At 39.9% G+C, this 26,993-nt stretch overlaps 1 protein-coding gene across 2 annotated transcripts in view; it reads right to left on the minus strand.

Moving 5' to 3' along the window:
- dok6 (docking protein 6) overlaps window positions 1-25,166 on the minus strand; it is a 56,690-nt gene extending 31,524 nt beyond the window's left edge. For both annotated transcript variants that reach the window (XM_086306126.1, XM_086306125.1), the window contains exons 1-2: window positions 25,007-25,166; window positions 24,830-24,919 (exon numbers count right to left, since the gene is read on the minus strand). In XM_086306126.1, coding sequence (XP_086162252.1) covers window positions 24,830-24,919; window positions 25,007-25,141 — 225 coding nt within the window. In that variant the 5' untranslated portion in view covers window positions 25,142-25,166. The remainder of the gene's footprint in view (window positions 1-24,829; window positions 24,920-25,006) is intronic.
- Between the last annotated feature and the right edge of the window lie 1,827 nt (window positions 25,167-26,993).

Raw genomic sequence — 26,993 nt, forward strand, 5'->3', positions numbered from 1 at the left:
CCCTGACCTGGCGTGCTGACTCCTCCTTGCCGTAGCATTTGTGTTGTACCTCGTCAATCTCTAGCTGTGAGAGCAGTCCCTTCTTTCGAATGTTGGAACACTGAGCTACTAGTTGTTTCGCCGTCATTGTGGATGTTGGGTATCGAAGAATCCATAGGTCCCTCATCCTATTCATGTAGCCCCTTCCGCCGGGGTTACTTGCGTAGTAGCATTCCAACAACGCCCTGTTTTCGTCCCTTGCCCACCGATGCCTTCTTGTTCCAGTAGCCCACTTTTCGTCAGGGTGCCCTGGTTCCTCAACACCTGACGCGGACCTTGTTGATCCGGGCGACGTCCGAGCCGGCATGCCTTCATATTTATCTGTCTCATATATATATATATATATATATATATATACACATATATATATATATACATATACATATACATATATATATATATATATATATATATATATATATATATATACACACATCACCTCCATCTTCATACAAAGGCAGTTTCGGGGTGTTAAAAGCTATTAAAAGAGAACAGTGCAGTCGAGAAGCAAAACAAGTGCGATGGCCAATAGCTAATGAGTCCTATGTGGTTGCCTATCTTTAATAGTAGGACCCTTCCTGGTGGAGACAGCCGCTCACTCTGTCTGATGTATGATTGCCCTGGGTCGCATGGTTGGATTGGGGAACCACAGCCGTACGATTAATTTGTTTACTCAGCTGGTGTACTTCATAAAAGGCCCGCTGAGTTGAACTTGGCACTTTGCAGTAATTGACTATGGTGGATCCCTAGGTCCTTATCAGTCTGCCTTGATGGGCCTCCATTCTAGTTAAGTGTTGCACAGGCCCATTATAAACAGCAAACAACAGAAAACAGCACACTACACACTCTGCACTAATGCACTGTGGATCATTCCCTACACCATCCATAAAATCCTTTAAAGAAGTGAGGAAACAAAGGAGGGGTTAAATATTACTCTAAACGGGACATACTGTATTTATTTCCATAATAATGACGATGAAAATCCAAAATATGCTGCGGCTTGGAGAGAAGCACAAACACATATGTGAGTCTCTTTTGACAATGGACATTCATTTGCAACTTTAAAACAGTAAAATTAAAACTAGACTCAATTCCCCTTTGAGAGCTTGAATCAAAGCAATGGTGCTTGCTTTCTGCACACAAAGTAATTCACCCTAGGAGTGCTCAGATTAAGTAATTATACCAGCACAAAAGCAAGCTCAGTGAGATAGCTCCTGCAAAATAAGAATTAGGGGGTATGAATGGATTTTGCCTGTTCCACAGATGTCAATGCTTTGTCAAGGCAGTCCTATTCTCTGGTGCTGCTGGTGGGTCTTATTCAGAGACACTCCTACACTGATTGTAATTACACAGACGTGAATGAGACTATCTGCTGGTTTGGTGTGACTCATTTAATGCCAGAACAGTGAGGAATACAATGCCTGGCACAAGAAACCAATTACCGGTAACCAGTTTCAGGGAATTTAAAAAAAAATAATGCAATGATGAAGACAGTTCTAGAGAAAATAATTCAACCTTGATTTGCTTTGAGTTGTTCTCTGATTAGCGATTAGTTAGAGCAGATCCATCTCCACTAAATACCTGAGGCTAATTACACAAAATAGGCAAAGCTTGCACTACACAGATTTTCAGAAACCTATAACAAATAAGCAACTGCATGCCGCTTTGAGCACTGCCAACTTTGCTTCCTCATCCTCAGTTATTCTGATTGCTTACTGACAGCATAATTGTGATTGACTCTTGACGTTAAGTCACTTGTGCATCAAATCACTTGCTTTTAACAAGTTAATCTACTTCTTGCTTTCAGAAATGACATCGCCTTCAATCAGTCCAATTTATTCCAATCAGGAAAGAGATTGCAAATCAGCAAGAATGATGAGTTATTTCATAAAGAGACTCTGGCTTCACTTACATAAACCTTTAAAGGGTAGAAGCAACAGTGCTGCCACAGTGGTGACGAGAGACAAAGTGGTTAAGCTGCATATTGTTCAGTGAAGGTGGGAAGTCAATCCCATTAGACTTATTGCATAATAATAACTAGGAAATATCAGTTTTATTGTCTTGATGGTTTAACCTGAACGAGTATTTTTACTTTTAGGGGTAAAAGTTTGGGAGGAAAAATGTGCAATAAAATAAAACTGTAAGTCTGTCTCTTTGCGTCGTCTAAGATGGCAACTAAATGTGCTTTATTATCATCATAACAAGCAGCATGCGATGGCATTCACCACACAATAACTAGGTTTCTTGCCTGTTGGCACAGAATAAATCAACAAGATTACATTTGGTACCAAGTTTCTTATTCTGAGCTGTAAAACAGACAGTTTTAATCCTCAAAACCTGTTTGGGTTTTAATATCCAGGCACCGAAATACTGAATCTAAAAACAGAGAGAAGCCGCCACATCAAGTGTGTCATCCGTCTGCTGACAGAGATACCACGTCTCCTGATGACTACACCAGGGCGCAAATTTATGCACTGTAAAAAAAAAAGAGTCATGCAGGAATTTAGTCGAAACAACTCATCTTTTGTTCAGCTTTATATTTAATTCTGACTCAAGAAATGTTGGCTTAAAATAAAAAGTTGAATACATTAATTTTTAAATTAGGAGAGTTTCAAAGCATTAGCACTTCCAGGTTTGGTTAAAAAAATTTCCTGTGAATATTAATTCATGTTAAAATAAAGTCTGTATGTTCAATGTGATAAAAATAAAAACTATTCATTATGATTATCCAAAACCTTATGGACCTGAATGTACAGTTAAGTCCATGAGTTTCTGGACAATGACCCATATTTTTGTATTTTTGCCTCTGTAGCCCCAAGGATTTTAAATCAAACAACCAGCATGTGATTGAAGTGCAGACTTTGAATTCAAGGCGTCTGACAAATTAGCATTAACTGTTTGGGAATTAGATCCATTCTTATGCACAGTGCTCTATTTTCAGAGGCTCAAACGTAATTGGACTGACAAGTATTTTCATGGCCAGGTGAGGCCTGTTCCCTTGTTATTTGTTAACAAATGAAGCACATGCAAGATCTGGACTTTATTCTAAGTTTTGAACTTGCATTCTGTAGCCGTTTCCTGAAACTTGGAGAATGAGGTCCGGAGAGACCTCATTCTTCCTTCACTTACACAGTCATGTCGGTGTAAGTGAAGGAAGCCATCTGTTTTTTTTAAAAAACTGTTTTTTAATAAAAACTTTAGGAATTATTTCAGTTTTCGAATCCGTTCAATTTTATTTGATTAAGGCCAAACAGTCACCTTAAGACTGTTTATATTGTACGGTTATTCAGAGAAAACCCCAACAATCAGACAGCCCACTGTGAGCTAGCAATTGTAAAAACACCTCTGCAGGTCTAGAAAGTATTTGAACAGATGCCATAAAGATTTAGTTGTGCAGATTGATGTGAAAAGAAAAGTATGGAAGGAGAGAAACAGCTTATGATCCAAAGCAAGCCACAATATCTGCCAAACATGGAGGAGGCAGTGTCATGGTATGGGCATATGCTACTTCCACTGGCCTTTGTTGATGATGCGATGCAGCAGGATGAGTTATGAAGTCTGCAGGGCTATACTCTCTGCTCACATTCAGCCATGGACAGCGCTTTACAGTGCAAATGGACAATGATCCCCATTGCACACTGCAAAAAGCAACCCAAAAGTTTTTCAAGGCAAAGAAATTAGATCATCTTTAATGGCCAAGTCAGACATTTGATCTCAACCCAACAGAGCATGCTTTTCAGTTATTAAATACAAAACTGACGTCAAAGACCCACAAACAAGCAGCGACTCAGGGTGACTATAGTAAAAGCCCAGCAGAGCATCTCAAAGGAGGAACCAGGAAGGATTTTCATCCAAGTATTAAAAATAATCTTTATCTTTAAAGTTATGTTAGTTTGTCCAATTACTTTTGAGCGTCTGAAAATAGGGAATTATATTATAAAAATGGCCGTAATTCGCGAACAGTTCATGCAGTACTTTTATAAAATCCCTGGAATTAAAGTTGAAAGTCCGGACTTCAATCACATCTTGGTTGTTTAATTTTAGATCCTCTGTGGTGGTGTACAGAGACAAAATTACAAACAAAAAATGGGTCAAATGTCCAAAAACACTTACTGCATCTTAGGCTCACTGATCTGTGTTATAAAACGGCTTCAACTGCTGCAATTGTAAGTAAACCCTAAAATACACCAGGCACAGCTGCAGTGCATTCTGACACAGCCACCGGAGCTGATCGCGCCCACTCAAGACAATGCTTACTATTCCACCAGATGCACTGGGGTGCGTTTCAGAAGGGTCCCAGAAGCAGATCTACCTGTCAGTAAAGTAGTAGTCATGGCGCAGATGTCGCTGAAAATAGCCTACATATCCAGAGCAACAGAGGCTCTCCTCATATTAGTTTACAGTATTCTGAGAACACACCGAGGTCTTAATAGATTTGTTCAGCTTTACAGATTAGAGTAAAGAGCAAGTCTAATTATCATGCACCTCCTCAGCTTCAACAAGGACTTAACTGAAATCTGGTGTCTGAACCTTTCCCGTAATCTTGATTGGCAGCTTTGAGAATGCTTTCAGATATATTAAATACAGACCTGTATGGTAGTCTCTTATTAATACGACCCACTGATCAAAATGCTGCTTTCAGTGAACCCCAATATCCATCAGCCTGCTAAGGTCAGAAAAAAATGAAAAGGCTTATATGAAGATTTAAGGCAGTCATTTTATTGTGTATTCATTTAAATTTGGGGCTGCGAGATGAACCCAAAGGGCCGCTGGAATCCAGACGAGATTGGGTCATTAAAAATTTAACACTTCATTAACACGATCTTGGAATGATTTATGAAAGAAAATTATTTTTTCAACACAAGTTGCCCACGATTTTATGTAATATGTGTGTATGTGTGCAGCTGTCCTCTTTATTCATAAATTAACATACCAAAAACAGAAGAAAGCAAATAGAAATCTTTTGATTATTGGTTTAAAATAGGCTTTTGTAGATATATTTAAATGTGAATTATTGCAAAATGATGGATTTATCACCTCATACCAACTTTTATTGTATTTCATCAACAAATCTAAAAAATTTATTAACTATAAGAACTTTGAATTTACCCAAAAAGTAAAAGAAATCTCAGAGGTTGACTCTAAGAGTCTAAGAGTCCTCCAAAGACACATCCAAAACCCTTAAATGAATTCAAGTTGTCTCATGAATTTAGACAAAAATATGGAACAAAACTTTGTTTTTGAATTGCATGTAACTGCATGGCAAATTGTAGAAACGCTGTTCATGAGAGCATGTTGATGAGAGGTTCTTCATTTTCAATAGCACTGAACACTGCACAAAATGCATTTTCCATCTTACAATACGTATAAATAAACAGAAGGTCTATTTATATCTGTTCAAAAAGGTCAGAAAAAACCTCTCCTACTGAGTTTGTCCACAGGACCTTGATCTTTTGTCATTTCCTAAGTTGGTAACAATGAGTAGGCAAAAAGAGGTTGCATTTCAAAAAAGTGACAACAAAAATAACATATGGGGGCATTGTTAAGGCACATATTTTGAGGTCAGATGAAAAAAAAAGCAAAAAGAAAAAGGCCAAACTCTTCAGTTATAATGCAACAGTCTGGATCTACAAAAAGAAAGGCTAAGCTCCTGATCCATGTAAGCTTTCTACCATGAAGAACAGTCAGTTGTATCCTTCCTCTTATAAGGATTCAGGAAAGAATACATGGAGTGATATCATGCAAACTGTTGATGACAACCTGCTTCAAAGTGCTCAAGATCTTTGATTAGGATGACTTTCAGCAACCTGTGAAATAAGCAGTGAATTGGCTGTGGAGTGGGTAAGCCATAATTTCAGTTCTGCTAAAAATGATGAATAATAGAATATCTTGAAAATGGCTTTTTACAGCACTGGCTTAGTAGGATTGACCTTGAGCAAATGTGTAATTTTCACCACACTGCAGGCTCTCAACAAATAAAATATAGTAGATTTTCTACTTAGCTGGTAGCAATGCACTAAATAATGTGAGAGGAGTCATCAGGCTGAATGCATTTTTAAACTGCTTAATAGTCACTACTACATCATTAGACGTGTCCTCAAGACTTACAGGGACTACAACCATCTTTAATCTTCAGAAATAATAAAGTGTTGCAAAACACTGTCTATCCACAGACAGCCATAGAAACAGCTGCCAAACTCCTAACTGCCTCTGCATGTTTATTTTTTCCTGCTTATGGGAATTTTTGACGCCCCTAAAGAGGTTTTAGTCAGAACCACAGGAAAATCACCACTGTTCAAATCTTTTTAATTGAGGTTTCATTTACTTAAGTATAATGGGGCTTTTGTTTATCAAATTGTCATAAAAAAAAAAAGAGGAACAGAATTATGTTGAATTTGCGCAATTGCTAAAAACAATCTCGTGCTTACTGCTGCATTTACTGTCACCCCCAAAGGTGCATCCTAAGTCAGGAAAAACCCTCCACTGTAATTCCAGCAGCAATCCGTTTTCCAGAACAACATTTTGCCATGATGACACATGCAGAGACTCATACCGCAAAGCATGCAATTCACACCAGCTGTGCTATCATAGCTGGTATGAATTGTATTTAGGGTGCAATGCTAGTGAACCTGCAATACAAACCTCAATAATCTTGTCTTGTGATTGCCTTTTTCCATGCTACACTGCCATCCCACTTCACTAACATAGCTAGCCATGTGACGGAGAGACGTTGTAAAAGTTAAGTGCAGAAACTCAGTTCATGGACGTAAACACAAACACGTCAAGGGGATTATGTGACAGCCAAGTCAGATAAAGAGAGGACTCCCTTCAGCTGTGTAACTGCAGGGACAACTCTGCTAGTTAAGCTTTGTGTTGGAACAGACAGTTTAAGTGTCCTACATGTTGTTTTAAACAGTCGATGCAAAGAGCAGGAGGATGAAGAGGACGGTTAGTCTTTTGGAGTCGTCAGTAGCTCCAGGTTAAAGGATGATAGTCTTGTTAAAGCATTTATGTTTAAAAGGTCCCTCAAGTAAAGCCTGGAGTGGAAATAGTATGGTCTGGTTTGTTTTTTTGTTCCTTCACTGATTTCATTGTGATCAAGTAATCATGCATGTGATAAAATGAGGTTCATTTCCTAATTTCCTCCTATGGATCCCACTTAAATTACGAGCTATGGACCGAAACTGTGGATCTCCAAAGCTGTGGATTTGTTACCCCCATAAATGTACAAAATTGAGTACGACAACTGAGATTTGCATGAGGAAACAGGAAGAAGTACCAGAGCCAAAGTGTGATCGCATGGAAGCAGACTCCTCATGGTTTAAAGGCAAGCTGAGAACAGATCTGTCTATCTATAAAATAACTTTGCTTTATGATGTAGTGACATTTAATGTAGCCATAAATACCTTAAAGTTCAACTTGGATTCCTATCCGCTAGGATTTTTAGCTGCAGGGGTGTATAAAGCCCTGACTGACAGGCCTGAAAAAGAATTTAAGAGCTCAGACACCTCATGGAACGAGGTAATGAGCCATCTTTTGAGCCGCAGACATTTTCTGTAAGTGGTCTCGAACACAAAGTCCATTCACTTCATGGAACATTATCAAACTTGTGACGTTATTGAGGAACTGTCTCGCCTCTCAATAAAATATGAACCCTATTCCCCCCACAGGCAAAATCACTCGTTATTTGGATGAACTGAGGAACTGTCTAAAGACGTGAAAATGATTTCCAATGACAGCTCGCTTCAGCTAAATGACTAATCACACAGCGGAATAAAAATAGCTGACTGTTAGATTGGGAGAACTAGTGAATACTGAAACACGATCGTAATACCTCAGAGGCACAAATGCTTTTATTATCCCTCAGATACTCGATGAAAGATGGGACAAATGTGGGCAGGGTTTGTACCCTCTTGATGATTCATATCTTACAAACTATGATTTAAAGTTGATTGCTGCTGTACTTACAGGCAATACAAGACATAAGAGCCCTGCAATCAAGGTAGGCCCGCGACACTTAGACATAATAGTAACAGACCGGATTTAGCCACAGCTTAGGTGTGGAAAATTTTGCTCTACAGCATCCCGAACAGAAATTATATTTGACCTTGAAATGATAAGAACACATTAAGAAACAAATATTGGGAAAAGCACTGTTCTGTCTGTGTTGTTGTTTTCTGTCTAATTTGCCAGCAGCATGGTGTGGATGAAGTTTCCCTCCTCATTCAGCTCTGCATAAGGTTTACTGTTCCCTCGGTGATAATGATGCCTGATGGACTATGACAGACCAGACCACGCAATATCAGCTCCTAGTGCTAGCAATCAATTTCAGACGGCGGCAGGGTCTGTGCCGGGGTGTCCATCTTTCTAATTTGATTTGTTATCCCGTCGGACAGTTGTTACAGCAATCATCGCAGCGATCACTCCTCCGACCACGACCCCGGCCTGCGGCTCCCCTCCCAAAATCCTCCCAGGACTATTCCGGCATTTTGACAATTCTCAGCCAAATTCAAAGGTTGCAACAAAATTTCTCTTAATTGCACCACCGCGCCCTCTGTCACTCTCTCCTCTAGCCGCTGGCTGTCACCTTTGACCTCATGCATAACTCCCATCCCACCCAACCTTCTCGCCTCCTGTACCGAAATACTTTTCCCGCCGCATCTGAAATGTTTGGACATCCCATAATTTTGTAATTCACCCCTGACTACAGCTGTTGGCAGGGTGGCAAGCCAGCCGCGCCCCAGTTAATCATAGATTACTTTATCTGGGCCATTCCAAATCCTCATGTGTAATGCAGTGCTACCTCAGCAGCAAGTAATCACTGCCCCCCACCTTCCCCCTTTCCATCCCAAACACACACATACACACACTTCTCCTCCTCACTTTCTCTCCAAGCCCCTGATTTGTCTCTTGCCTGTCCCTCTCTTCTAAATTTCTCCTCTCCCATTCCTCATCTCTTTCTTCTGTCTATGCATGATTGGACATTCTCATCAAACATTCATGAGCCAAACTGGTCCCAAAATGTAATATCAGAGTATTAGCAACTCTTATTTCATTTGTTAAAGCCTTGGCCATGTCTGTGTGCTATTACGCACAGTATTCATAGTCGAGTATTCATAGCTGAAAACTGGATCCCAGTCACAATGTGGCATGAAATATGACGGACAACAGGTTCCAGCTGATTCCTCGCCAAAAGCAAGGGGTCCGTCTACCCAATATGACAAAGAACGCAAGGGCAGGCGGTATTAAAAGAGCATGTAATGGACAGTAATAAAAGAGAGCAATGGAGAAAATTGGATAAGGCCTGGCGATAGAAAAAATAAGAAAAAGAGCAGCAAATAGAGAGTCCAAGGGAGAGCAGAAGGGTGGTGAGAGCAGCTGCTGAAAAAGAATAGACCTGAGCCACAGCAGCAACCGGCTGCAGCTTTCCATTAAGATAAATTATACTTTTAAATAGAACTTGAGATAAAAACATTAAGAACAATTATTGATAGCGACCTCTTTTACGTAAGGTTTAAAAGAATCTGAATCACAGACATAACATATTTACAGTCACTTTATTAGGTACATCTTGGGTTGGAATCACTGTTGTCTTCAGAGCTGTCTTAACTCTTCACAGCACAGATTCAACAAGGTGCTGGAAAATTCCTCAGAGAATTCGGCCCACACTGACATGATACCATCACACTGATGATGGTTTCTCAGCTGCAAATCCCTGATGTGAATCTCCCATTTCACAACACCCCAAATGTGCTCATAAAAGGATTTGGACATGGTCAGCAACAATACTTGCGTTTAATCAATTGCAGGTTCAATGCATTGAGTGTTCAGAGATGCTTGGCTGTAATGAATGCTTATTTGAGTCACTGTTGTCTTCCTATTAGGTCAAAGCATTCTCGACTGACCTCTGGCATCAACAAGTCCTCTTTATCCAGAAAACTGCCACTCACTGGATATTTTTTTCTTTCCTCAGATCATTCTCTGTAAACCCTAGAGATGACTATGCGGGAAAACCCCAGTTTGAGCTTCAGCAGGTGTTTTAATCATGTCCACAAGCTTAATTCCACTAAGTTGCTGCTTGGTTATAGATTTATTACATATATGTGATGACAATCAGTTGAACTGGTTGACCTTGTTCAACTAAGTTTTGTCAAATATGGATCTGACAGCATTTCAATGAGAAAGTAAGGCTGGAGACTTAACAGCTAACAGCCTCACTAGCTTGTTTACCAAAGTGTATCCATAGTTTACCGATTCATGGTGTCTCTGTGGACTATGATGTTTGCAGACAACACTGATGATCAGCAATGAGACTTGGGAGCAGGCAGAAGCGAGGATGGACAGGTAAAGGTATGCTCTGGAGATAAGAGGAATGAGTCGGTGGAAACAAGACAGGATGGAAGTGTGTGATGAGAAGGAGGCAGGCAGAAAGGTGAAGATGCACAGATCAGAGGTAATAAAGGTAGATGAGTTCAGATACCTGGGGTCAAGCATTCTGAGCAGTGGACAGTACAAAAGAGGGGTTAAGAAGTGAGTGCAGGCAGGGTGGAGTGGGTGGAGATGAGTGCCAGGGGTGATTTGTGAAAGAAGGATAGCAGCAAGAGTGAAAGGGAACGTTTACAAGATTAGTGAGACCTTCTGTGATGTATAGTTTGGTAACGGTGGCCCTGACAAAAAGGCAGAAGATGGAGATGAAGATTTTTGTTGGGAGTCACAAACACAGAGGCAGAGAGATAAGGCTGAGATGGTTTGGACATGTGCGGGAGGGGGGGGGGGGGGGGCAGTGGATATACTGGACAAAAGGTGTTAAAAATGGAGCTGCCAGGTGGGAGGAAAAGAGAAAGACCACACAGAAGAGTCATGGAAGAAGTGAAGGAGGACATGCAGAGGGTTGGTGTGACAGAGGAGGACAGTAGGGATTGGGTGAGCTGGAGGAAGATGATCCCCTAAAGGGAGCACCTTAAAGAAGAAGCTGGTACCTTTGGATTAAAAGAAAATGTCAGCTCAGTGTTTTAGTAAGACTGCTGAATAGATGAAATGACAGTTAAAGTGGCCACATCACTAATAAAAACCATCTAAAATGATAAAATGTTGTAAGTTATATTAAAATGTGGACCTTTTACAGGAGTGATGAGGCAGAAAAAAAGCTATGGAGACCAAAAAACATTTCTGTATCAGGCTGGAAAACATGTTGCTGTTGAACATTTTAATATGGAAGTCTATGAGGAGTGAGTCAATTTTGGGGCAAGCCTCAAGAGGCTATTCGAGGAACTCCAAAGAGAGGTTGCCACTTGACATACACTAGTGTTTTTCACATCCTAGAAAGCCAGAAAACAGTCTTAGTAAAAAAAATCTTTCCAATTCTCATGCAAATAAGACTGTTGGGCGCAGAGAAAGTGTTTCTACTGCTGATTTCTTATTACTGAGAGAGAGACAAGGGAGATGTTTGACCCATGCTGGGCTGCGCAGCCTTGAGCAGAACAACATTAGTTAAAATGTCACACACTGTGTGGATTCAGGCGTCAGAGCCACTGTTGCAGAGCATTTTTTTTTTCCCCTTTCTTTTTCTTTTTTTAAAGCACGGCACAAAAATAGCAGCCAAATTATTCTGAAGGAGATGTGGGTCAATATTGAAGTTTCTCTCCCAGGTATGAGAAAGAGTGAAGATAAGTAGTGGGGAAATGTTCCTGTGGTGTAAACAGGGTGACGCATTGCTTGTGTCAAGCGGATTCACGGAGACTTAACGCTGTTTTATTAAGAAAGCAGATAATAAAGCGTTACACTGTGATCATAAGACCATAATCTACCAATACAGTTTTATAATGTTGCTTTCCTTGCTGCAGCAAAGTTATGCTATCGTATATTTTAACTGCTATTGATTTCAATGTGACACTGAGGTTGGCAGACACTGTTGGCTATAGCGTTCAAAGCAGTGCTGGACTTGCATGCATGTGTAAAACATTTTTTTGTCGGGCCAATTTTGCTTTAAGTCATCATTATGACTATTGCCTGCTCTTTAAACCATCCCTCATCCAAACCTCTTTATGTATTACAGCTTAAGTCAGCAATCCTCTGCACACACACACACACACACACACACACACACACAGTCACTACAATTTCCATTTAATCCATGTACAAGGCTGGAGCTTTCACAGACAATAACACACAGACAAAGAAGAATCTGACTGTGGGCCTCACCAACAAGCCTACTTAGGCTATTGCAGACAGAGAGCAACAATGCGACGCAGTGTTATTTTTGTTATAACACTAGAATAAGTTGTCCAGCGCTATGCATCCAGTAGCCAGGCTGAATGTTAAACTGAACTAAATCCATAAATGAAGGAGGGCATGGGCTGAATGCAGAAAAAGCACAAAAATCTACTGAGGTCTTGATGTAATGTAGGCAAAGCCTTATTTTCCACTTTAGTATGTTGGTGCTCTCGTCGCCGCCAGCTTCAAGACCGGCAAAATTAGCATCTAGGCCAACAGGTGAGGGGCTGTTAGAAATACAGTGCCTCAGAAGTGACCGACTAGATGTTGTGGGAAGAGGATATAAAGTAAAGGGATGAAAGCAGCTTTTTTTTCCCTTTCCCACAACCATGATCCAACTCCACCAATTGAGCTTAATTACCATTAGCTGACCACTTGATTATCATATCAATAAAGACTGTGAAATCAAATGAGGCACAGACCACTGTGCAGCGTTCCACCGAATATTTGCATGTTTAGCAGGATATTACGAAACGCCAAGTGTTTTCCAGGACACTTTGTGCAAGCGTTTGTTATTTGAATTTCATCAGAAGCCCTAAAAGCAAGTAATCCTCATGCATTGGTGCATTCATTCCCCCCGAGGATTAATTCTAAAGAGGTACTCGCTCACTGATGTTCAGGCTGCTTCTCTGATATGGTTAGCCGGGGAAGCAGCGAGCTCTGTGTCTGCAACGACCGTTTCCTCACAACCAGAAAGCAAGAGATTTGTGTTGCTGGAACTAACTTGACTCAGCCACATTTAGGTTTGCGAAATCAAAGAGGACATTGGGGGGAATAAACGCGCGTGTGCAAGAGAGGAAAATGCGGACTTTTATGTCAAAGAACGGGGTCCGATGGAGTTTGTCATATTGTTTTTGTCTCATTTCCTCCCAAAGAACACACTCCCTTGGAATAAGTGGGCTACGATTCAGTGTCACTCTGTGTCTCAGCATGAAATCATTGAGGAATGCAATTATCACTTTGCCCAACAGACATTTCTCTGAAATGAAAGAGAACAATTGGGAACGTAAGGGGAAGGGAGGGGGGTGTATGTGTATAAATAGGGAGGGGGTGTAACAGCAGCTAATGCGCGCCCTAGTCCCTGCTCTAAACTTCAAACTTACTTTTTGTTAAATTACTTCAATCCTAATCCGCCAGCGTACATCGTGGGTCAAGAGTTTGACACATTAACTTCCCTTTCTTTCTTTTATTTTATATTTAACTTTAAAGTTGGTCCAATAACTGCATGTTTTCTATGGTTTTATGACTCTTAAGAGCCACTATTTTCTCTATTATGACCTTTAAATTATCCACTCAAAGTGCTACTGCCAAGGCTACTATTGTGTGCTCCATTTCCCTTGGCAGTTCTTACCCAAAATTCATTCCCTGAACAATAATTCTCACGGAAATATTAAAGCTGTTTAATAGGAATGGGATCAGATTGCTTTGACCTACACTTGAGGTCATTTTGGCTCATTAGAACGGGAGTGCAAATTTTAAGAGCAGGCTGCTTTTGAAGGCAAGGCAGTCGAGGCATTTCATGCCGAGCTGGGCAGGTACCAAACTGTCACCACGGTGCTCAGCGAGAGGTAAACTGTCACCTCCTTACTATTAAAAGAACTCCCTTGAGAAAGAAAGAGGGAGGGAAGGAGAGTGTACAAACTCAGCCACAAATAAACAGGAAAGAACGAGCTTCCACACCTTTGGGTGACAAGAGCTGCTTCCTTTTTCCTTAGTGTACATGAGACTCTAAGGTCAAGGCTATTTGAACAATGCATTAATAATAGAGCATCCAGCAATTAGTGCCATGTAAAAAAAATTGTGTTATTTGACAGAATGGGAAAATTTTCATTATTCAACAAGGTTATTTGGCTGCATTTGAAGCAAAACAGGTGTAATATTTAAATATTTATTAAAGAACTCCATAATAATGTTTACCTATGTGCCACAGTGATTAAATTAAGAACGCAGACACAAAGACAAGCCCTTTAGCTCAGATACGCACACGCAGCTGAGGCTATCTTTGGCTGTACACTGTACTGAATGTGCTTGGCAAGCAGGCTGATGAAAGGTAACTGCAGGAGAAGAACTCATTATAGATTGTGATTCAAACATAAAAGGTTGCTGTGTCTTTTTCTCCCCAAGAATAACTTCATCTGATTCTTTTTTGCATCCGTGTATACAAATGTCATTTTTTAACAGCTCATTTCAGAAAATTGGATTTGAAACAACCTTTCTAGATCGCGCAATGGCTAAACTGAATTTGGCAACACTTTCAGAAGCATGACTGACTGATGACACAGGATCTCTGACTTCTAGTCAGACACAAAAATTAACAAACCTAGCAGTAAATTCCCTTTGGATACTAGCCATTTACACGCTGCCACGTGAAGTCACCCATGCACACATGCGAACGCACGCAAACACAATGCCCACATACTCAATGCGCACATGCACGGACACACAAACTGAAAGTGAGCGTAGCTGCAGAGCTGCACCCCGAGGGCTGGTCTGTTGATTAATGAGGGGAGGAAGGTAAGAAGAGGAGGCTGAAGCAGAAGTGTTAATGGAGCTATGACAGATTCCTCTAGGCCTGTTGTTTTATAGGTGAGTCTCCAGTGTATCTGCACAAAGTAGCAAAAAGCTACTACAGAGGACTGTAAAGTCCCACTCTAATTTCGGGGAGAGATGCTGATCAAATAGACTTGGATATGGAGCAACATACTATAGCCATTATTTAAGGAATACATGTATCTGTGAACACCTTATTAGATTATTATAGCTCTTATTTTCAGCCACAAGACAAGCTCGAGTTTAAAGCAAAATTCATTTCACTGAGACATCTCTACAACGTTCTCTTGTAAAACACTTCTGAGAGACATACCTTGGGTTAAATGACAGCACATTGAGTGATTCTACAGGAACATCCAATCTGTTCATGACTTGAGGCAGTTTGGAGGAGAATCTCAATAAATTGCTATTCTTTATTGAGATTTTCTCTAAAAGTATCACTTGAAAGAAAGATGTGATCTAGAATGGATATATTATCGCTAAATAGACTAAACCAAGAAGAGATGGGAACATGCTGTCTTTACGCTAAGGTAAAGATAGATGGGTAGATGGGATGGTTTGCCATTTATTTAATATATATTTATCTGTGTTAGCTTGATTGGTTTAAGCTTCTATTGCATTGACTTTTTCTAAATGGTCTTTGCACAGCAGCATTAATTTACCACAATAGAGAATAAGGTTGGCAAAGGTTATAAAGCTAATTAATACTTCATTCAAAATCAGAAATGCAGCTCTCATTGTGACAATAGATATTTTTTTTAAAGTATATAACATGCCTGGATCATGCATTTGCAATTTTCATGGAAATTCATCCGATTATAAATATATTATAGAAGTATTGTAGTGTTGTAGTATTGAGTAAGTATTGTGGCATAGATTCAACAAGGTGGTGGAAACATTCCTCAGAGATCTCGGTCTATGATGGCATAACAGTTACTACAGTTTTGTATTGTAGGCTCCACATCTATGATGACACTCTCCTGTTCGACCACATCCCAAAGGTGCTCTGTTGGATCGAGATCTGGTGACATTTGCATAAGCTATGCTGTTCGTCATATTCAAGAAACCAATTTGAGATGACTCGAGCTTTGAGGACGGGCACATTATCCTGCTGAAAGGAGCCATCAGTAGATGGGTACACTGTGGTCATAAAGGGATGGGCCAGCAGGCACTTCGGGACCAAAAGTGCACCAAGAAAATATCACCCACTTTCTTATACCAACGCTATCAGCCTGAACTGTTGATACAAGACAGCACTGATTCATGCTTTTATAATGTTTATGCCAAATTCTAACCCTACAATCTGAATATTGCAGCAGAAATCAAGACTCAGGCTGGGCAACTTTTTTACGATCTTCTACTGTGTGTCTTCTACACACAGTAGAAGCCCATCTGTTTCAAAGTTGTGCAGTTATGCAGAACTTTAAGACATAAATCACCTTTATTTCCGATTCTGATGATGAGTTTGAACTTTAGCAGGTCATCTTGACCATTTCTAAATGGTTAATTGCATTGAATTGCTCTTATGTGATTGGCTGATTATATATTTGCGTTAAAAAGCAGCTGAATGGGAGTAACTAATAAAGTTTCCGGTGAGTATATATAGAAGACTTTTCAGTCTGGGTTAAAGTGCTAGACACAGTCCAGCAGACAATCTAACGTCATATATATATATAGAGAGAAAAAAGGAGTAGCAGAAAAAAAGCAGTGTTGATATAATGGATATTTGTAACAAAAAAAACCTTTCTGCTGGTCGTAATCATTCGAGTGGCTTTAATGACAAACTAGTTATAGCATTCGTCCCCTACCATGACAAAAACCTCTTTTGATAATTAGGAACAACTGAAATCAATAATGTGAAAATATTTAAGTGAAGTTCTGGCAAAGATTTATTCATGACTATTCGTGACTATATAATAGAGGCCCATTTTTCAGCATGAATAATGATTGTTGGGCTGTTGTTCCCCATATCTTGTTAGAGACGCAATTCATCAGGGCCAATAAGAGGTGGCGATTTGTCTTCGGGGTTTATCTGATGGAGGAAGCTGATGAAAACCAATGGAAATGAACACACAACGTATGGCTCTGCATATCTGTGAGTCAATGCACTGAGTCCAAAATGATCTATCACAAAAAAGAGGAGCTAAAAGTAGGCTGCATGCACCCACAAGGCACAAATAAAATCATAAGCAAAACTAGTCATATTAAAAATCCTCTGTCTTCTTCAGCTCCAATTTCCTTTGGCAATCAGAGACGAAGTGCAGAATGCGGCTAATTTTTGCCCACTGGATGTAAAGAATGACTGATTTGCTAATTGATATAACCTGACTTCATTGCACAACCTCAGCCACATTTACCCATGTTGTTTGGAAGTCTCAATTGCTGCAAGTCTAACACAGCTGACAGTGTATTTTCTACGCTCCACTGACAAGTACAGTTCCTGGGATGAAAAATCTCCTGACATCCACCATTCTGGACAGCCTGTCATTGTTAATAGTGAGTGCATGGAAGTGGCAAGATCCTATCTTAAATGGCTGTGCCATCTTGGACAATAGACACATTGTTCTCCACTCCTTTGCTTCTGCTTTGGTGGGTGCTTGTGTGGCAATAAGGGGAGGGGGACATACCCACACACCATCACAATACATGCTTTCCACATAAAGGCCACTGATACTGGACACAAATACCCACTTGTAAGTCAAAAACAGCGGCGACTGAGAAAGGAGGGACGTTGATAACAGCTATTGGAGGGAGTGACTGTACGCTGAGATGGGTAGAGAGTCCAGAGGAGTACTTAAAGAGTAACAACTCTTCCCTTCTTTTATATTAAGTGCTTAAAAAAAGAGCAAAAGTGCTTTGTTTGTGTTGTTAGCGTCTTTATCCCTGTGCACTTTAAGCTGCAAGCGAAGCATTTGTTTTTGTTTTACTAAAGATGTGGTTTGGTAGCACAGAGGAAATTTTATTCCAAAAGAAAAACACAATCCCATTCGCCTTGTGCTTATATGCTTCTACCAGCCAGTACAAATCAATATCTGTCCAGAGCTATAGATTTAATATATAACCACTTTGAAAGAATTTCATATGTTTAGATTAGTGTCTCTAATTCAAGACCCAACCAAATGTGAAATACGGCCACAATCTTCTGTGCTGTTGAGTTGTGGCTCTGAATGATGGCCAGAAAAGTAAGTTGATGTTTGACCTTTTGGACATAATTTTATCCAGTTAGACCATTTTCAGAGATATTGCTGTAGCAAGAGTACAAATCTTTGAGTCATAGCCAAAAATCTTGTTTTAGCACGGCCTTAACATGGATGACCAACTTATAATTAGTTCATTGTTAAAACCAAGTAAACAGTTGTGCCACATTTTAAGAAGATGTACTAAATTTGATGGATGGAAAACCTTAAAATGCAATACCTCTGATCACAGCTGTTGATAGAAAGCAGGCATAAAATGGTCCAAAAGCAGCTCGTCACATGTGAGATGGTGAAACTGGAGAGTGTCTTGTTATATTTGAAGAAAAAAAAAAAAGGTTGCTTTTGTTGGACGAAACAATGAAATTGCTAATCTTTTCAGCTCTGAATGGAAATTCCCGTTCAGCTCTATTTCCAGCCTTCGTTTCTTGCCCAGTGTTGCAAATACGGATGGATTCACGAATGTTACATTTATCCCATGAGTAAGCATTCATGATTAGTGTCTAACCCCCGAGCCAGTGCGGCTGATGGAAGTATTACTCCATGTAATGTCATGCGTTCAATCACAACAAATTATTCCTCTCTGTCAGTTTCTAACAAATCTTTCCGTTGTCTTTTCTATCAAACACTGAAATCTAATTCCCCCCACCAACACCAAAGGTGGTGAAAATCTAAGACGCAATAAACTCCGGCAGTTGTTACTTGTTTGCTTGTTTTTTCGAGTTTCTAGATCGCAAAGGGTTATTTGCAACAAAACAAACTGTATGCATGCACAAGATTGCAAAATGGTTCACTCATAAAAAACTCATTTTAAGACCTCAAATCACTTCTGCAAATCTATAAACAGGACTGTATTCATCTTTTTGCAAATGATATCCTTGTGCTAGGATGATGAATAACTTAAGCTCTCAGTCTGCAGCCCAGATTATTGGTTTACTGATTATTTGTTTATATTCAGACTTTTTGGTTGATTGTTTTTTCACTCCTCATTCCGGACCAGACATAATGCATTTTTAATGTGTTTTCTGCTTTGACATTTAATGCTGTGCTTGGACCAAGGCACTCTCAAAAATACACTTAGATGGCATTAGAGCTGTCCCTCTCAATTTTATTACTGCTATTATGACGTGCACGAACAGCAAAGCTTATATATTATTTGTGCTTTAAAGATCGAAGTTAGTTTGCGGGGTCCAATCTTTTTATTTGTGCTTAAATTTAAAGGTGAAAGTTGACCAATTGTGCAGTCCGGGACAACGAAGGTACGCTCGCTGATTTTAATTTCCAACAGCACTCTTAATCTCAGGAACTTATTCCAGCTCACTGAATGAATATGTGTAATGTGAATGGGGTCATTTGTTGTCACATACCCGCAGAGAATTATAACTCCTTACACTCACTCAGCTCTGTGCAGCTTTATATCGTCTTCCAGCTAACTGTTTTGCCTTGGCTGCTCTCAGTAGAGAGGAAAAAAAACATGATAATGACAGTACGCTTGTTCAATGTGAGCGGCTACTTTAACCTAACATGCAGTCATGTGATCTAGTGCTAACAAAAGAAAATTAAGGTTTTATGAAAAAGAAGTCATTTGTTGTTGTTTTTTTCATGTGGTAAGAACCAATACTATTTAAAGGAAGTGAGAAGCACTCTGTGTCCTCTTAAAGTACTACCCAACTACCTGTGAGCCAGGATCTGTTCTACAGCTTCTTTGAAGTGTCAAAACATGTTTGTGAATACAGAGACTGGCAGACAAACTCACCTCCAGCAAACTTAAATTGACCGCTTTTGCTAAGACTCAAAGTAAAGTTGGACAGACGCAGAGGGGAGGAGAAAAATATTCACAAGTTGACCTTTTGTATTTACCGCAGTGTTCCTAAGCTTGGGAAACATGTACTGTACTGAGACTGACACACAAATTACTCAAAGGTCACCTTATTCAGCCTTTCAAGAGGAGTCCATCCCACTGATAGCATCAGCCGTTTTTTACTGAAAGGAAACAAAGAACCTGTTTTGATGACAGAAATATCGCTACTGCTGTTTCTTAGACGCTGCTAGATTTTGCTTTTCTCTGCACTGAAGCACTTCACTTGTTTCTGGCTCTTGTAAGGATTTAGTTTATTTTCATGTTGTAAAAAAAATAAAAAATACTGTATGGTACAAAGCCACAGGATTAAAATTAATTGAGAATCCACACACTGTTCTCTGGCAGCAGATTGTTTACTTGTTTGTCGGGTGCATGTGTGTGCCAATTCAATGTCGAACCAAGCCAACTTGGTGTGTGTGTGTCTGTGTGTGTGTGCCTTTGCACTGTGTCAGGGGGAATAGCCTGTTGGGGTTATGGAGGGTGCAGCGCGGGGTGATGAATAGGATGCTTTTGTGCTCGGCCCCACAGCTGTCTACAAACCAGTGAAGGAGAGAAAGGTGAGGGAGAAAGGGGGTAAGGTAAGAGAGATAGCCAAATAAAGGGGAAGAAAAGAGCAAGGGAGATAAAATAGCGCAGAGGAGATGAGAGCGTCACTGCTCCGCATGGGGAGTACAGGTGAGATACTGGGAGCTGAGAGGTGAGAGAATGGGTTTAGAGGTGAGGAAGAGAGGTGGGGAAGGGGGGATGTGAGAAAGGAAAGGAAAGAGCGACTGCTTGTGCATTCAAGAACACTGCACCGTTGTCTCTTCAGCCAACACAGAGACAAAGACGTTGGCTAATGTAGGAAATCGTTGACATTCATGTGCATGGACAAAAACAAAAAATGCCTCCAAAACAATAAGAAAAAAAGAGGGCGAGAGAGGAAGCAGACCTGACCTCATGGCCTCAACCTTCACACATGATGGGGTTTGAAAATGAGCCAATCATAGTGAGTGATGCTGATGAGTTCGGCCAAAGCTGTTGGTGTTGCTGTGGCCACTTTAACACCTATCACATAAGGACAACCACTGGACTGTTTCTAATAATAAAAAAAAAACCATTTAAAAAAGTAAAATACATTTTAAATGGCACTGCATTACAATAGAGGCCGATGTGGGAGCACCAGAAGGTCAACTGTGATGCAAAGTCTTGATATGTGATATTTCAGAGACCTTTAAAGCACTTAAAACATTAAACAAGCATCACATGAGAAGGAAAACACCAGAAACCTTTCCGACCTTAGACTTAAAGCAGAGCAGAGACAGTTCGCAAAAAAAAAAAAAAAGAAAAAAAAAGCTGCCTGCTGACAGGCAGGGCTCGATATATTTTCAGAGCTGAGCATCAGAAATTGTCAACTGTCAACTTGTGTCAAGTATTTTTGACCAAGTAGATCCTTATTTACATCCACTTTTAGATTTCACTGTAGCAACATTCTCGAGAGGCTGTTTCACCAATGTTTATGCAACCCCAAATTCAAAATAGTTAGGACACAGAATGCAATGATGTGCAAATCCCATAAACTAAATATTTTATTCACAGTCGAACACAGAAAACATATCAAATGCTTAAGTCTTTCATTTTAAGTATTGGCTCATTTTGAGTTTGATGGCAACAACACGTCTCAAAAAAGCTGGAAAAGTAGGTGGTACTAAAAAGAAACAGCTTGAAAGTAACTGGCTTACTTAGCAATCGGTCAGTAACATGATCTACCAAAGCCTGGATCTACAGATGGTGGCTCAATTTCAGATGTTCCTCAACTTAAAATTGCAAAGACTTTGAATATCTTATCATGTAAAGTACATAATATCAGCAAGAGAGTCCAAGAATCTGGAGAAATCTCTGTGCGCAAAGGCTGAAAATCAATATCTGTGATGTTCGGTCTCTCAAGCGACAAAGGGTGTTTTCATGGAAATCACTGCATGGGATCAGGAACACTGTGTATATCCATATATGCAGGTTAAAGCTCATAGAAAACATGAACTAAAGAGAAGAGAGACCATCTGGCTTGTTCAGCGCTCAGTTTAAAAGCCTGCATCTCTGATGGTATGGAGGTGCATTAGTGCCTGTGGACTTGGCAACACATTGGCACATCTGGAAAAGCACCATCCGTGCTGAAAGGTATATACAGGTTTAGAGCAACATATGCTCTCATCTCTTTCAGGGAAGGCATTTCATACTTCAGCAAGAAAATGTTAAACTGCATACCGCACGTATTACAACAGCATACCTTTGTAGTAGAAGAGTGTGGATGATGAAATGACCTACCTGCAGTCCTAGACCAGTTGTAAACATCTGGCATATCGTGAAATGAAAAAAATATAACAACAAAACCCAGGACTGTTGAGCAGGTAGAGTCTTATATCAGACGAAAACTTAACTGCAAAAGTCCAGCAGCTGCTCTCCTAAGTTACCAAACTTTTGCAGACTGTTGGTTAAAGTAGAGGGGACGCTGCACAGCTGTAAACGCGACCCTGTCCAACCTTTTGAGATTCATTGATGCCATCACATTTAAATCCCCCTTATATTTTTCATAAAATGGTACATTTTCTCAGCTCAAATTATGTTCTCTATGTTCTGTTTTTAATAAAATGTGAGTTTATGAGACTTGAAAATCATTGCACTCCATTTTTAATTACATTTTACACAGCTTTTTGGGGACGCAATTTGGGTTGTACATTTAGCATTCAAGAATATACTTTAATACAATGAAAACTGCCTTAGTGATCACTAAAAATGTCTAAAAGGCATCAGTCCCAGTTCTTCACATGTGTAGACACTGTCGTGTTGTCTGACAGTATTAAGTGGAACAACTGTTAGACAGTTTGCTCAAATAAAACAAAGGCTCTGCATGTTCTGGTAAGCTGCAGCAGGAATGCAGTTGGAGAAAATGTGAACAGAAGTAAATATAAATAAAGAAAAATACTGCAAAATACTGAAATAAGTATTCTTATTACTTCAGAGCTGTGTGTAATTGCACTGAAATGAGGTCCATTATGTAGATTTGCCTGTATTTTATTGATGAAGAACCCAAAGAAGCAAAGAGATAAATACATCTCTCTATCCAAATACGTGTATTCATTTACCCTTCTAATCTGACTCTCTGTACAGTACGTTCCTCGTGTGTTCTGTTTTACATACATAAACATTACTGAGGTGTTGAGTCATCGATAACAGGAAGAAAATTGAAAAAATAATGAATTAAGCTTAATAGAATCTCTGGTTTATGTTGAGAAAAGCTGCAAAACAACTTTTTTTTTACATTTCTAGACAACTGTGAATAACATTTTCATTTTCATCCCTCTCCAAATCCTCCCAAGAACACTTAAAATAATGCAACAGAAAAAGAAGAAAAATCGCCTGTTGATTCAGGCACACAGATGCCCGATCCTGCTCGCTCTTGTTGTTTTGTTCTGCCTGTTTCCGAATGAGAATTGTCCTGGAATAACTAACCCTAGCGTGGACAGATAAATACATTCCATCTTCCCACACCAGGGTGCTCTGAGGCGATCGCAGCATGACTTTTCTATGATGAAACAGCAGCAAGCGGTGGAGGGCTGAGGGAGTGGGCGAGCAGGACACAAACTGCTTTTCTCCACAAACAGCAGGATGAGATGCGGAGCTGGCAGCGATATGGCATCCATACCACGAGCTCAGCCAACACAGCATGCGTCCTCACACTTGCTTTGCAAAGTCATAGGCTATCCACATCTTCTGACCACATTTGACTAATAGCATATGCGCGAAATAAACACACTGAGTCAACTGAGCTGTGTACGAGCAGGCGGATTTGCATGTTAACAACGAGAAATGTCTCGCGCCTTCATTTGTTTCGTGCGGCTTGTAAAGCGACTGTTACTATCAAAGAGTAATCAAAGATATCCTGAACAGCAGCAAACAATGGCAGAACAGTGTTGATGAAGCCAGGTGATGATGAGGGGAGGCAGACATCATTAGCCCCCATCATCACACTTCATCAGAGTAGAGGGAGTGTGCCCGCTCTGTTAGCGTAATGAGCTGGAAGTATGAACAAAAGCAGATGGCTTTATGAGTCAGACAATAAGGCACTCATAATTGAATCTATATCATTCATTTCAATTTAAGCAGTCAAGCCATTTTTCCTCCTTTCTGTATCTCAATAGAAATCCTTAATCAATGCATTGAGGAGCTGCCATCATAATGAATCAGGCGCACTTCAATGAGACTTTTCAATTCTGCTGGGAATAATTCATGAAGGCTGAAAGAGAGGTAAAGTACAGCGCAGCCTGTGCTGTATGATAAAGGTAGGAACAAGTATTTCCCATCTTAACATCTGTATGAAAGAGTGTTTATTTTTACCATACATCATCCATAAAGGGACTAACATTACCTTATTACACACAGGAATGTATGCCATATGACTAATCGTACTATAACGTTACATATTTTTTATATCCCTATAATCTACTGATTAAATCTACCAAGTTGGTTACCCTTTCTTCGAGCTTATACATTCATAAGACTAGTTGCAGGCTAACATTCTGGAAGAAAACCAAGTTATGGCTGACAACAAGCACAGGGTATGATTCACAAACCCCTGGCACATGACACCGGCTGTCAATCACCCAGACTTTACCATCACCTCCAAAGTATTTGTGCAGAAAGCACCGAGTGAAACTTGGCGGCTGCTGGAGCTTCTCTAATCTGTTTTCCCTCTTGAAGAGCTCACAGCAGGACGCTTTGCCCGTGGAGCAATTAAAGCCTCTTTCTTAATCCAGCTGCCCTTGACTGCAAACAACTGGAAGTCCTCTTCCCTTTCCTTCCTTCCTCCTCCTACACTACCTCCTCCTTCTGTTTCTCCTCCGCCTCGCTATACAGCAAGTGCAACAGTACTCACCCCCAGTTTCTTACTCCGTATCCTCACGTATCCCTGCTTGACTATATCGTTGAAGTTAGAAGCCATGGTGAGAGGGAAGCTGGCGGCTTCCTGTCCGAAAGAAGGAAAAAGAAAAGAAAAATAAAGTAACCTCTCTCTTTCTCTCTTTTTTTAATTTTGAGTAGCGGAATCTTTTACTTGAGGCTCGGTCCGTGTGACATCCAGCAGGAGGAGAGCGAGAGGTGGGCAACCTGCTCCGGTGTCAGCCAGTATGACGCTTGGGTTGGCCGGCTTCAGCGGCGCGATCCATCCGGGAGAGGAGGGAGATACCATTCGTCAGCTGATTCACTTCAGCCGGAGAGGAGAGCAGAGGCGCGCTTCCTGGACCACACCACCACGCACCGGCGAGGGGGGCGTGGAGGATATGTGCTGAGGAAGGTGGTGGTGGGGGTCATTTTTATTTAGTTTCATATTAAAAGCCCACTTTGTTCAAAAACGAAATCCCCTTCCTCTCGCTTTCCCTTTTGCAATCGTTGTAATTCAAAAAGTCACTTAGTGGGAGTCATACCTACTGTGATTAATATCCCCGAGGAATCAGTGGAAACTGTAATGGTTGTCTACTGGATTAGTTGGCATTAGTCCAAAATGCTGGACTCTATTTCCTCTGTTAGTCTATTTTAGCAGGACTAAGCTCCCAGTCTCAGAATATTGTGCTCATTTTATTGTAGCCTTATAAAATAATGTTTTTCATGACAGGCAGCACGATCTTTAACCCTTTATGGTTTACTCATGGAAACACATGGAAATTCAAAATTTCACCCCTAGAGCATCTTACATGACTTTTTTTTTTTTTTTTACTTGTGTGCCTTTTTCCAATTGTATTTTAATTTTTATGGCAAATCTAGTTCAGTGAAATAACCATAATATGGTTCCTCAGCCCCTTTTAGGGTATACGTTTTTCCAAAAAGTGTGTATATACAAAACATAGAAAAACACATTAATTTAAAGTAACGTTTATTTAAGAGCATTTTCTTTTCATTCACAATGGAAATGTCCAAAACTGTAACAAACATATTAAAGCACAGCCCTGACCAGTCACAGGCAGCTGCCTCGCAGTAACATAGTAACATGCTGTATCATGGTAACATGATATTTTCTTCAAAGATTTAAGTTCATTTCAGGTCACCTACTGAACTGAGCATGTGTATACACCTTAATACAGGCTGTTCTATTTTATGGCACAGCACTTGATAGGTTGACTTCCATAAAAGAGCCAAGCAGACAGCTGCAAAAGAAAAACAGGTTTTTGTCAATATCCAGCCAGAATTGAAGGAAAACAATAACACTGAAGTGTTGAGCTACTGAAAACAAAATACACTGACATGGGAATTGTAAATATATGACAAGTTAAAAAACAACAACATAATAACTACTGATGGGACCAATTTTTCCTAAATAAATTACAAATACCCAATTACTAAATTAATTTAAAATAATAACACTAAGTAAAAATAAACACCATTATGTGCAATTTAAGTAGTTAAACTATAAGATCATCAGAAAAAAGATCCCACTGTACCCTTTCTAGTCTGAAAATGTTGAAAATTGGTTACATTTCTCATCCGATCACTGTATAGTGTTATAGAAATTAGAGGAAACATCCAAATATACCATTTACTGGTCTATATTTTAATAGTGTATTTTTGTTAGTAAATAACACAATTATGGCTCCTTAAATGTATCTGGTGGGTGCCTAAAAATGGACTATCACTGTTATGGTAGGTAAACAGGGCACACGATCAAATATGGTGCCACCATTTTTATGTTACAAATATCACTCATTTCTAGAAATCCAGCATTAACAACACCCATCTCAACATTTATAATAATTATTTAACTGTATAATGCATGGGTTTCATCAGTTTACCACAATTGGTTTCGATGCTATGACCACAATTGTGGTAGGTGTAAAAAACCCAGTTTCCCAAATTCTTGAAAAACTCCGGAGTTCAAAATGCTCCAGGCCACTGCTGATTGGTCCGATCCATTAACGTCCCTATCACATTGCCTGATCTTTGCTGGTTGGTCAATCCAAATTTCAATGTCTGTTTAAGTTCCTTGCCCATATTTTCTTGGATTAAATAAATAGCTCAGCCTTCATCTTACAAATAAAAGGCTAAATTTA

Source organism: Aulonocara sp. 'chitande type north' Nkhata Bay, linkage group LG9 (genome assembly GCF_057382095.1).
Source record: "Aulonocara sp. 'chitande type north' Nkhata Bay isolate Kocher_YH1m ecotype deep benthic linkage group LG9, A_spYH_male_GT1.1, whole genome shotgun sequence".
Taxonomy (NCBI): Eukaryota; Metazoa; Chordata; class Actinopteri; order Cichliformes; family Cichlidae; genus Aulonocara; species Aulonocara sp. 'chitande type north' Nkhata Bay.